General features: G+C 38.4%; 1 protein-coding gene across 1 annotated transcript in view; it reads right to left on the bottom strand.

The window, feature by feature from the left end:
- The window catches only part of bcas3 (BCAS3 microtubule associated cell migration factor), a 262,841-nt gene that overhangs the window by 227,676 nt on the left and 21,020 nt on the right, over positions 1 to 14,145 (bottom strand). The window contains exons 6-7 of the mRNA XM_061919330.1: positions 1,523 to 1,604; positions 999 to 1,071 (exon numbers count right to left, since the gene is read on the bottom strand). Of these exons, the coding sequence (XP_061775314.1) occupies positions 999 to 1,071; positions 1,523 to 1,604 (155 nt within the window). The remainder of the gene's footprint in view (positions 1 to 998; positions 1,072 to 1,522; positions 1,605 to 14,145) is intronic.

Here is a 14,145-nt window from a genome sequence, read left to right as displayed (position 1 = left end):
ATCATTTCTTATTCTTTTGTGATGTAGTGATTGGAGCACATACTTGTTGCTCACAAAAAACATTCATCAAGTTTGTTTCTTTTATGAATTTATTATGTCTCTACTGAAAATGTGAGCTGGGTCAAAAGTATACATACAGCAATGTTCATATTTGCTTCCATGTCCCTTGGCAAGTTTACCTGCAATAAGACACTTTTGGTAGTCATCCACAAGCTTCTGTGCACATTTTTCAACACAAAATTGCTGCAGTTCAGTTAAATGTGTGACATGGACTTGTTTCTTCAGCATTGTCCACACCTTTAAGTCAGAACTTTGCGAAGGCCATTCTAAAACCTTCATTGTAGCCTGATTTAGCCTTTCCTTGACCATTTTTGTGGTCATTGTCCTGTTGGAACACCCAACTGGGCCCAAGACCCAATCTCCCCCCTGATGATTTTAGCTTGTCCTGGACAATTTGGAGCTAATCCTCCATTTTCATTCTCCCATTTACTCTCTGTAAAGCAGCAGTTCCATTGGCAGCAAAACAGGCCCAGAGCATAATACAACCACCACCATGCTTGGCGGTAGGTGTGGTGTTCCTGGGATTGAAGGCCTCACCTTTTCTCCTCCAAACATATTGCTGGCTATTGTGGCCAAACAGCTCACTTTTTGTTTCATCTGACATCACATAAGACCTTCTGGAGGAAAGTTCTGTGGTCAGATGAAACACAAATAGAGCTACAAAAGTCAGACTAATAAGTTTAATAAGTCCCACTGGTCACACTGACATAGCTGATACAACCTTGTCATCACTAAATGACAGCGCCACCTATGTGTAGTACATATGTACTACATGTTTCCCACTGGTCACACTGACATATCTGATACAACCTTGTCATCACTAAATGACAGCGCCACCTATGTGTAGTACATGTGTACTACATGTTTCCCACTGGTCACACTGACATAGCTGATATAACCTTGTCAGGTGAAACAAAGACATGGAATTGAAAACTCACCCTGAAGATCCTGTGCTCTTGCAAACTCCCAGCAGGGGTCTCTTGTCAGAGAAGATGTCCACTTCCAGAGGACCTGGAGGAGAAGATCAGACATTGCTGACATGTCTGCCTAGTCACGCATGTGTCCATGGCTCTGTCTCTGCATCCGGGGTCCACCCAAAACCCAAACATTACAGGAACTTTCAAAATTTTATCGGAGTTTGTAAAAATGTGTTTGCATGTTTGTCATTTTTACTATTGTATGTATAGAACATTTTGATAGTAGGCTAATACAGCTAATATAGACACTTGCATCATGTGTTGTCTTCATTATAAGACTTATATAAGACTATTAAAGTCATGTTGATAGTAGGCTAATATAGACACTTACATCATGTGTTGTCTTCATTATAAGACTTATATAAGACTATTAAAGTCATGTTGATAGTAGGCTACATATGTCTCATGGGAAGGTGGAATCAAGTCTGCCTGAGAGCCTCTGTTGGTCCATCTTCAGGCAAGGTTGTGTTGGTAAAAGGACTTACCGATATGTGGGGCTGGCAAAATGCGAGCAGTTCTGACTGGACCGTGTCGCACAGAGAACAGTTCCTGGGCCTCTCCTGCCACCTGAAAGTTAAGAACAGAGTCCACATTACAGACCACATACAATACCAATTAGTAAGTTAAGAACAGAGTCTACATTACAGACCACATACAATACCAATTAGTAAGTTAAGAACAGAGTCTACATTACAGACTACATACAACACCAATTAGTAAGTTAAGAACAGAGTCCACATTACAGACCACATACAACACCAATTAGTAAGTTAAGAACAGAGTCTACATTACAGACCACATACAATACCAATTAGTAAGTTAAGAACAGAGTCTACATTACAGACTACATACAACACCAATTAGTAAGTTAAGAACAGAGTCCACATTACAGACTACATACAACACCAATTAGTAAGTTAAGAACAGAGTCTACATTACAGACCACATACAATACCAATTAGTAAGTTAAGAACAGAGTCTACATTACAGACTACATACAACACCAATTAGTAAGTTAAGAACAGAGTCTACATTACAGACCACATACAACACCAATTAGTAAGTTAAGAACAGAGTCCACATTACAGACCACATACAACACCAATTAGTAAGTTAAGAACAGAGTCTACATTACAGACCACATACAATACCAATTAGTAAGTTAAGAACAGAGTCTACATTACAGACTACATACAACACCAATTAGTAAGTTAAGAACAGAGTCCACATTACAGACTACATACAACACCAATTAGTAAGTTAAGAACAGAGTCTACATTACAGACCACATACAATACCAATTAGTAAGTTAAGAACAGAGTCTACATTACAGACTACATACAACACCAATTAGTAAGTTAAGAACAGAGTCCACATTACAGACTACATACAACACCAATTAGTAAGTTAAGAACAGAGTCCACATTACAGACTACATACAACACCAATTAGTAAGTTAAGAACAGAGTCTACATTACAGACCACATACAATACCAATTAGTAAGTTAAGAACAGAGTCTACATTACAGACTACATACAACACCAATTAGTAAGTTAAGAACAGAGTCCACATTACAGACTACATACAACACCAATTAGTAAGTTAAGAACAGAGTCTACATTACAGACCACATACAATACCAATTAGTAGGTTAAGAACAGAGTCTACATTACAGACCACATACAACACCAATTAGTAAGTTAAGAACAGAGTCCACATTACAGACTACATACAACACCAATTAGTAAGTTAAGAACAGAGTCCACATTACAGACTACATACAACACCAATTAGTAAGTTAAGAACAGAGTCTACATTACAGACCACATACAATACCAATTAGTAAGTTAAGAACAGAGTCTACATTACAGACTACATACAACACCAATTAGTAAGTTAAGAACAGAGTCCACATTACAGACCACATACAACACCAATTAGTAAGTTAAGAACAGAGTCTACATTACAGACCACATACAACACCAATTAGTAGGTTAAGAACAGAGTCTACATTACAGACCACATACAACACCAATTAGTAGGTTAAGAACAGAGTCTACATTACCGACCACATACAACACCAATTAGTAAGTTAAGAACAGAGTCTACATTACAGACTACATACAACACCAATTAGTAAGTTAAGAACAGAGTCTACATTACAGACTACATACAACACCAATTAGTAAGTTAAGAACAGAGTCCACATTACAGACTACATACAACACCAATTAGTAAGTTAAGAACAGAGTCCACATTACAGACTACATACAATACCAATTAGTAAGTTAAGAACAGAGTCTACATTACAGACCACATACAATACCAATTAGTAAGTTAAGAACAGAGTCTACATTACAGACTACATACAACACCAATTAGTAAGTTAAGAACAGAGTCCACATTACAGACTACATACAACACCAATTAGTAAGTTAAGAACAGAGTCCACATTACAGACTACATACAACACCAATTAGTAAGTTAAGAACAGAGTCTACATTACAGACCACATACAATACCAATTAGTAAGTTAAGAACAGAGTCTACATTACAGACTACATACAACACCAATTAGTAAGTTAAGAACAGAGTCCACATTACAGACTACATACAACACCAATTAGTAAGTTAAGAACAGAGTCCACATTACAGACTACATACAATACCAATTAGTAAGTTAAGAACAGAGTCTACATTACAGACCACATACAATACCAATTAGTAGGTTAAGAACAGAGTCTACATTACAGACTACATACAACACCAATTAGTAAGTTAAGAACAGAGTCCACATTACAGACTACATACAACACCAATTAGTAAGTTAAGAACAGAGTCCACATTACAGACTACATACAACACCAATTAGTAAGTTAAGAACAGAGTCTACATTACAGACCACATACAATACCAATTAGTAAGTTAAGAACAGAGTCTACATTACAGACTACATACAACACCAATTAGTAAGTTAAGAACAGAGTCTACATTACAGACCACATACAACACCAATTAGTAAGTTAAGAACAGAGTCCACATTACAGACCACATACAACACCAATTAGTAAGTTAAGAACAGAGTCTACATTACAGACCACATACAACACCAATTAGTAGGTTAAGAACAGAGTCTACATTACAGACCACATACAACACCAATTAGTAGGTTAAGAACAGAGTCTACATTACCGACCACATACAACACCAATTAGTAAGTTAAGAACAGAGTCCACATTACAGACTACATACAACACCAATTAGTAAGTTAAGAACAGAGTCTACATTACAGACTACATACAACACCAATTAGTAAGTTAAGAACAGAGTCTACATTACAGACTACATACAACACCAATTAGTAAGTTAAGAACAGAGTCTACATTACAGACCACATACAACACCAATTAGTAAGTTAAGAACAGAGTCTACATTACAGACCACATACAACACCAATTAGTAAGTTAAGAACAGAGTCTACATTACAGACTACATACAACACCAATTAGTAAGTTAAGAACAGAGTCTACATTACAGACTACATACAATACCAATTAGTAAGTTAAGAACAGAGTCTACATTACAGACCACATACAACACCAATTAGTAAGTTAAGAACAGAGTCTACATTACAGACTACATACAACACCAATTAGTAAGTTAAGAACAGAGTCTACATTACAGACTACATACAACACCAATTAGTAAGTTAAGAACAGAGTCTACATTACAGACTACATACAATACCAATTAGTAAGTTAAGAACAGAGTCTACATTACAGACTACATACAACACCAATTAGTAAGTTAAGAACAGAGTCTACATTACAGACTACATACAACACCAATTAGTAAGTTAAGAACAGAGTCTACATTACAGACTACATACAACACCAATTAGTAAGTTAAGAACAGAGTCTACATTACAGACTACATACAACACCAATTAGTAAGTTAAGAACAGAGTCTACATTACAGACTACATACAATACCAATTAGTAAGTTAAGAACAGAGTCTACATTACAGACTACATACAACACCAATTAGTAAGTTAAGAACAGAGTCTACATTACAGACTACATACAACACCAATTAGTAAGTTAAGAACAGAGTCTACATTACAGACCACATACAACACCAATTAGTAAGTTAAGAACAGAGTCTACATTACAGACTACATACAATACCAATTAGTAAGTTAAGAACAGAGTCTACATTACAGACTACATACAACACCAATTAGTAAGTTAAGAACAGAGTCCACATTACAGACTACATACAACACCAATTAGTAAGTTAAGAACAGAGTCTACATTACAGACTACATACAACACCAATTAGTAACCACGTAGTGTTGAGCATAAATGTCTGCTGACAAGTGCAGATTCTTTCTGGTTCCTTCTATTTCCTGCCAAGGTGCAACAACATTAAACAGCGTTGATTAAAAGAGTTTGAATCCTACATACTCACACGAAGCCAAAAGATCACTTCACACCTGAAGTCCACCTCATTTACATAATGGCGTGCACTGATTGGTGTCCAAATGCGACCTTTCTCCTGAGACCAACTTTAATGTTGCCCACAATAAAGTGAAGCCTCCATTTACAAAGCCTTCTATTTGCCTGATTTTTGATCTACAAACTTTTCTAGAAGGAGCCAAATATGTCTGTGTGCGAACCTTTCATTCATTCATTCATTTGGGTCCCGCCTGCAGACAAAAAGCAGGGCACAACATGTTTGGGGACACCACTTGTGATTTCGGGCTATATAAGTAAACATTGATTGATTGATTGACTTGTTGCACACTTCACTACTCGTCACTTCCCAGTGCTTCAGCAACTATGTTGTTTTCAGTTTTGTACATTTTGCTAACTCAATGAGTCCAACCAGACAACAGAACAGCGTTCGAAAGAAGGAAGGAATCACTTTGAAGTTTAAAAAAATAATATTTACTAGTACATTAATGTCAGAAGTATGCAAGGATTGACTAAGCAGGCTCCGTAAAACAAAGTGAGTTTCAATTGTGACAAGACCGGACTTTTAAGGAAAATATGCCAAAGCAGACTTATGTCACAGCGGAGAAGACCAACTCAGGTTGAGCAGCCTGCACACAACACACGGCTAACACTTCTCTACCTCCGTCTCATTCTTTCTGGAAGCTCCCCTGTGCCCATGTTTACTAAAAGTGGATTTGACTTTACTCAATGCTTGTTTTTGAAGCAATATGGTTGGTAAAGGTAAGGATTTTGGAGTTTTCTGATCGTTTGTGAGAGCACAAAAGGGACTTGTGTGTGTGTGTGTGTGTGTGTGTGTGTGTGTGTGTGTGTGTGTGTGTGTGTGTGTGTGTGTGTTGGCAGGCGACAGCAGCTACTTGTTGTTGTTTTAATAACAAGAAAGTTGATCCATCAACTCCTTTTACTGTTGGTTGCTATAGAGTTTTGTGTTGCACTATATGTTGTGTTCAAAGTCAACAAATATGGAAGTTTTGAAATATATATTTCTTAATATTTATTTATTCGTTGATAGGGAAAATGATAATACAGGTACTGAGAAACACACATTTTGGATGAACATACATAGAATTATCTGGAAAAAAAAAATCCACGAAAAGGAAAACAAGACAAAATCCAATTTTATGGCAATATTTTAATGAAAATCTAACTTGTTTTCTTTTGTTTTAAAATCTGCCATATAAAACAAAAATAGAAAAACGGCCCTAATTTTGTTTTTTTTGGTTTGAGTTTCAGAATTGGAAATAGAGGGAACGGAAGGTACTAGGAGCAGAAAACTATTGTCACTACTCCCTTGTTCAATGTTTGGACAGATGGGTCGACTGCACATGTGCAGTGTCTCTTTTCACTTCCTGGTCTGTGAGAGACCGAAACAAGAACAACAACAACAACAACAGAAGAAGAAGAAGAAGAAGAAGAGCAATGTACATGGACTGGTTTGCCTGCTTGATAAAGACTGGGGATTGGGAGTAAAAAAAGGTTTCAATCTCAGAATGGGCTCCTGGGGAGGGTCCAGACTGGGGCCAAAAAAAATAAAAATAAAAAAACAATAGCCATAAGCACACATAAACATGCTACATAGAATCCACAAGACTTGCAACATAGGGAAGGGACTGGAGGCTATGGAAGCAGGCTGCTGCCACTAAAACTTGTTTCAGATACTCTACAGTAACTAAAAGCAAAAGGTGCTTGTTATTAGCACACAGCACCGTTTCCTAAAACTCCTTTTGATTGGTCAGCAGGCCATTGGTTCAAAGCTTGAACAATATGCAATAATCTACTTTCAAAAATATTTGGGTTATTTATCAATCGTATACTTTATTAGTCCTTGAGGGGAGATTCAGATTTTCAGCACAATCCCATTCAAGAGCAGACAAAAATTACAGGGAGACAGGACAGAATCGCTGTCCCAGACTGAAGAAACTCAATAGCCAAAAGCAGACATAAGAATCCACAGGACTTGCAACTGAGGGGAGGGGGCGGGGGCTACGAAGGCAGGCTGCGACCATTAAAACTTGCTTCAGATACTGTACGGTAATAATATACAATGGAGAGAAAGCAAAAGCAAACCAGAAAACCAAATATGGATGTGGAATAATTGTGCAGCCCTCGTTGGACCGTGGCCTGGGTGTGGATCACTCAGTGGATGCTGGACCATGGCCTGGGTGTGCATCAGTCAGTGGATGCTGGACCATGGCCTGGGTGTGCATCAGTCAGTGGATGCTGGAACATGGCCTGGACCATGGCCCGGGTGTACATCAGTCAGTGGATGCTGGACCATGGCCTGGACCATGGCCTGGGTGTGCATCAGTCAGTGGATGCTGGACCATGGCCTGGGTGTGCATCAGTCAGTGGATGCTGGACCATGGCCTGGGTGTGCATCAGTCAGTGGATGCTGGACCATGGCCTGGGTGTGCATCAGTCAGTGGATGCTGGACCATGGCCTGGGTGTACATCAGTCAGTGGATGCTGGACCATGGCCTGGACCATGGCCTGGGTGTGCATCAGTCAGTGGATGCTGGACCATGGCCTGGGTGTACATCAGTCAGTGGATGCTGGACCATGGCCTGGGTGTGCATCAGTCAGTGGATGCTGGACCATGGCCTGGGTGTGCATCAGTCAGTGGATGCTGGACCATGGCCTGGGTGTGCATCAGACAGTGGATGCTGGACCATGGCCTGGGTGTGCATCAGTCAGTGGATGCTGGAACATGGCCTGGACCATGGCCCGGGTGTGCATGAGTCAGTAGATGCTGGGCCATGGCCCGGGTGTGCATGAGTCAGTAGATGCTGGACCATGGCCTGGACCATGGCCCGGGTGTGCATGAGTCAGTGGATGCTGGACCATGGCCTGGACCATGGCCCGGGTGTGCATGAGTCAGTGGATGCTGGACCATGGCCCGGGTGTGCATGAGTCAGTGGATGCTGGACCATGGCCTGGGTGTGCATGAGTCAGTGGATGCTGGACCATGGCCTGGACCATGGCCTGGACCATGGCCTGGACCATGGCCTGGACCATGGCCCGGGTGTGCATGAGTCAGTGGATGCTGGACCATGGCCTGGACCATGGCCCGGGTGTGCATGTGTGCTCCATGGTCTGACGTAACAGCACATTGTTATAAGTGCACAACGGCCCACTTTTGCCATTCTTTGCTGCATTAAATTACAGCAAAAGCAGCATTATCACTTCATCAGCGCTTTAATCCGTTTGTTTAAGTCTTTAAACCTATCTGACGGGATGATCGCTCTTTTGCGCAGTTAGACCTTTGGGATTGACAGATTAAGGGACCTTTTTTCAAAGTGCCGGAGGTCCGACGGTGGTGGATTAACACGGAACAAGCAGGTTACACGAGCGCGGAGGCGGAGTAAGAGGATAGGACATGATTCCTGCGCAGGCAAATGGACAAGCCACCAAGAATAATGGCATTTCCTGGATTAAAATGCATGATGTTAATGCTCCTGGTTATTGTGCATTACCGGGCTGCTCATCTGCGACGCGGCTCCGCCCCCAACAATGCATCAATATGGCAAAGTGCTCTGTGTCTGCGCTTCTTCATTATATTCATTTCTCCTGTTGCTCTGTTGTGTCCGTCTCCTTTAATCTCTTCATCTAATGCTTTAAGCTGTGAACAAAGATCTGGGTCAGCCTCACAAGTGAACAAAAACCCACACAGGACGCCTGGGCAACAAGTGGGCTTTTGGACTTGCAGATGAAACATTTGGCAATCTGGGAGCTTGTCCAGTCACAAACATGGAGAGTCTGCTCAGCGTCAACAAGTCTGCTCAAAGTCACCTGAACGTTGAAGGTGGTGTGGGAACTACATGCTCCAATGCAGAAGTGGGAGTGAAACTACGACAGAATGTAGAACCACTGCAAGAATAACTTCAATGTTGGAATGGTTTGAATGTGGAAGAGTTTGAATTTCCGGGAAAACTGGAGTTAGGTTTGGAAGTCAGGAATGTTTTAGTTGGAATGTTCGGGATGAGTGGAATGTTTTAAATATCTTAAAAATGTGGGAATTGTGCAACTTGGAAAAATGTCTCATTCATTTCAATGGGAACTTTCTGGAAATTTGGGGATTTTGGGAAAAGCGATTTTTTTATTTTATTTTTTATGATTAGGAGCATGAATGTCCTGAATGAGATGGTGTTGGAATTGTTGAAATGGGTCAAGAAATGTTGAAGTAGGAACAGTTTTTATTTGAAAAATGATATTACGGATTTTCGTAAAAACGGGAATTTTTCAAGTTCTTAAACCAACTTGTTTTTTTGTCCTGACTAAGAGGAATGTTTTGGTTGAAATGGGTTGAAAAATGTGAAAGGAGTCAGCGCACTAAAAAAGTTTGGAAAGAAGGTTAGAAAAAAACAGGAACTCCTGGAAATGTCTTGAACGTGGTAAAATGGTTGTTTGAATTTCCATGTGGGAATTGTGGAAGTTTCAAAAACGGATCATTAATTTTGAATTGGGAAAATGTCCCTGAGAACTGGGAATTTTAGGAAATCTGGGATTTTTTTGGATGATTGTTAAAAGGGAGCACAGGCTGAATATTTTCTAAGTCAGAACGGTTTAAATCAGATAAAAATGTGAAAGTTGTGGAACTTTGAAAAATGTCCCATTCTTTTCAATGGGAATTTCATGGAAATTTGGGAATTACAGGAAAAGAAGGGCATTTTTTTGAAAATGCTAAAAAAAATGTGAATGTAGTACAAATGTTAGAATAGTTTGAATGTTGAAAAGTTTGAATTTCCAGGAAAACTGGAGTTAGGTTTAGAAGTCAGGAACGTTTTAGTTGGAATGTTCGGGATGAGTGGAATGTGTTGATGTTGGAATGTTTTAAATATCTTAAAAATGTGGGAATTGTGCAACTTGGAAAAATGTCTCATTCATTTCAATGGGAACTTTCTGGAAATTTGGGGATTTTGGGAAAAGCCATTTTTTTTATTTTATTTTTTATGATTAGGAGCATGAATGTCCCGAATGAGATGGTGTTGGAATTGTTGAAATGGGTCAAGAAATGTTGAAGTAGGAACAGTTTTTATATGAAAAATGATATTACGGATTTTCATAAAAATGGGAATTTTTCAAGTTCTTAAACCAACTTGTTTTTTTGTCCTGACTAAGAGGAATGTTTTGGTTGAAATGGGTTGAAAAATGTGAAAGGAGTCATCGCACTAAAAAAGTTTGGAAAGAAGGTTAGAAAAAAACAGGAACTCCTGGAAATGTCTTGAACGTGGTAAAATGGTTGTTTGAATTTCCAAGATGAGTTGAATATGTTGAAGGTGGAATGGTTTGAATCGCTTGAAAAATGTGGGAATTGTGGAAGTTTGAAAAACGGATCATTAATTTTGAATTGGGAAAATGTATCTGGAAACTGTGAATTTTAGGAAATCTGGGATTTTTTTGGATGATTGTTGAAAGGGAGCACAGGCTGAATATTTTCTAAGTCAGAACGGTTTAAATCAGATAAAAATGTGAAAGTTGTGGAACTTTGAAAAATGTCCCATTCTTTTCAATGGAAATTTCATGGAAATTTGGGAATTGCAGGAAAAGAAGGGAATTTTTTTTTGAAAATGCTAAAAAAATGTGAATGTAGTACAAATGTAAGAATAGTTTGAATGTTGAAAAGTTTGAATTTCCAGGAAAACTGGAGTTAGGTTTGGAAGTCAGGAACGTTTTAGTTGGAATGTCCAGGATGAGTGGAATGTGTTGATGTTGGAATGTTTTAAATAGCTTAAAAATGTGGGAATTGTGCAACTTGGAAAAATGTCTCATTCATTTCAATGGGAACTTTCTGGAAATTTGGGGATTTTGGGAAAAGCGATTTTTTTTAATTTTATTTTTTATGATTAGGAGCATGAATGTCCTGAATGAGATGGTGTTGGAATTGTTGAAATGGGTCAAGGAATGTTGAAGTAGGAACAGTTTTTATTTGAAAAATGATATTACGGATTTTCGTAAAAACGGGAATTTTTCAAGTTCTTAAACCAACTTGCTTTTTTGTCCTGACTAAGAGGAATGTTTTGGTTGAAATGGGTTGAAAAATGTGAAAGGAGTCAGCGCACTAAAAAAGTTTGGAAAGAAGGTTAGAAAAAAACAGGAACTCCTGGAAATGTCTTGAACGTGGTAAAATGGTTGTTTGAATTTCCATGTGGGAATTGTGGAAGTTTCAAAAACGGATCATTAATTTTGAATTGGGAAAATGTCCCTGAAAACTGGGAATTTTAGGAAATCTGGGATTTTTTTGGATGATTGTTAAAAGGGAGCACAGGCTGAATATTTTCTAAGTCAGAACGGTTTAAATCAGATAAAAATGTGAAAGTTGTGGAACTTTGAAAAATGTCCCATTCTTTTCAATGGGAATTTCATGGAAATTTGGGAATTATAGGAAAAGAAGGGAATTTTTTTGAAAATGCTAAAAAAATGTGAATGTAGTACAAATGTTAGAATAGTTTGAATGTTGAAAAGTTTGAATTTCCAGGAAAACTGGAGTTAGGTTATGAAGTTGTGAAAGTGTTAGTAAGAAAGTCCAGGATGAGTGGAATGTGTTGATGTTGGAATGCTTTGATGAGCTTGAAAAATGTGACAGTTGTGCAACTTGGAAAAATGTCCCAATCATTGCGATAGGAACTTCCTGGAAATTTGGGGAAAAGAGGGACTTATTTGAAAACGATTAGGAGCATGAATGTTCTGAATGAGGTGGTGTTGGAATTGTTGAAATGGGTCAAGAAATGTTGAAGGAGGAACATTTTTTTAATTGAAAAATGGTATTAGGGATTTTCTGGAAAACCAAGAATTTTTCAAGTTCTTATACCAAACGTGTTGAAAAATGTGAAAGGAGTCATCGCACTAAAAAAGGTTGGAAAGAAGGTTAGAAAAAAAACAGGAACTCCTTGAAATTACTTGACTGTGGAAAAATGGTTGTTTGAATTTCCAGGATGAGTTGAATGTGTTGAAAGTGGAATGCTTTTAATCGCTTGAAAAATGTTGGAATTGTGGAAGTTTTAAAAATGGACATTTCATTTTGAATGGGGAAAATGTCCCTGAAAACTAGGAATTCTAGGAAATCTGGGAATTTTTGTTTACAATTGTTGAAAGGGAGCACACAATTCCTGAAAGGCTGAATATTTTTAAGTCAGAACAGTTTAATTCGGATAAAACTGTGAAAGTTGTGGAACTTTGAAAAAACTCCCATTCTTTTCAATGAGAATTTCATGGAAATTTGGGAATTACGGGAAAAGCGGGGAATTTTTTTGAAAATGCTAAAAAAAATTGAATTTAGTACAAATGTTAGAATAGTTTGATTGTTGGAATGGTTTGAATGTTGAAGAGTTTCAATTTCCAGGAAAAACGGAATTTGGTTTGGAAGTTGGGAAAGTGTTGGTTGGAATGTCCAGGATGAGTGGAATGTGTTGATGTTGGAATGCTTTGACTAGCTTGAAAAACGTGGAAATTGTGCAACTTGGACAAATATCCCATTCATTTCTATTTGACTCTGATTTCTTCTTTTCTTTAGGATTGTAAATGTACTCCTTGTTGAAATTTACAACACACATTGGCTGACTTTGCAGAAAGTATCAGATTGGTATCGGCGATACCAGCCAGAACCTAACTCCGTATCAGATGGGACAGGACAGCAGTTTGTATCGTACATCTCTAGTTTGAGACAAGTTGTTGTTGGCCGCTGCTTCTTTAAATAAAAAAAGTTATTTAAAACCGGTAGTTAGTAATAAGACAACAATTTGCTCTCCTGGAGTAAAAACACAACTTGAGCTTGGACTTGACAACATAATAATACTACAATATTCAACAAAAGATCATTTACTGCAAACTGCATTGATGTTTACTTTTGGAGGCCACTCAAAGCAAGTCAAGGTTAAAGTGCACAAACGGACAAACTTGTATATTTTAGCTCTGGTTGAAGTTTCTTTCCCTGTGGTTACATGCAGCTGGTGTTGGGTGACACGCTACATCACACACTGACACTTGCTCACTACATCACACACTGACACTTGCTCACTACATCACACACTGACACTTGCTCACTACATCACACACTTGCTCACTACATCACACACTTGCTCACTACATCACACACTTGCTCACTACATCACACACTTGCTCACTACATCACACACTTGCTCACTACATCATGTCCGAAAAGGAGTAGGAAGAAGCAGAGCCTATTTAAACCTAACATTTTTACATTTCACAGCAGTTGCCAACACATTTCTTCACTTCCTGTTCTCAATTTGCAACACAATCTATAAATATTATAGTTCTCAATAAATAATGAAGTAAGTTATGATTGACATAATCAGGCATGTGATTTGGACTTGATGAAAAAGACTGAACATAAGCCAGAGGTCTGGTGGGGGGGGGCAACCCCCGCCTGAAGCTCCTGGTTTTTCAGCAATTCAACTTGCAAACATTCGCACAAACAAAGCACAATTTAAAGATGTTTTAGTGTTTGAAGAATTGAAAAATGATCAACAGTTGATATAAATACATACCCATTCATCCAAATGAATCACTATGTTATTTAGCCACTACAGTAATTACTACTTGTGTTCGCATCCACAGGAACCACATGGGTTA

Source organism: Nerophis ophidion, linkage group LG13 (genome assembly GCF_033978795.1).
Source record: "Nerophis ophidion isolate RoL-2023_Sa linkage group LG13, RoL_Noph_v1.0, whole genome shotgun sequence".
Lineage (NCBI taxonomy): Eukaryota > Metazoa > Chordata > Actinopteri > Syngnathiformes > Syngnathidae > Nerophis > Nerophis ophidion.
This window is presented reverse-complemented; position numbering and strand designations above follow the sequence as displayed.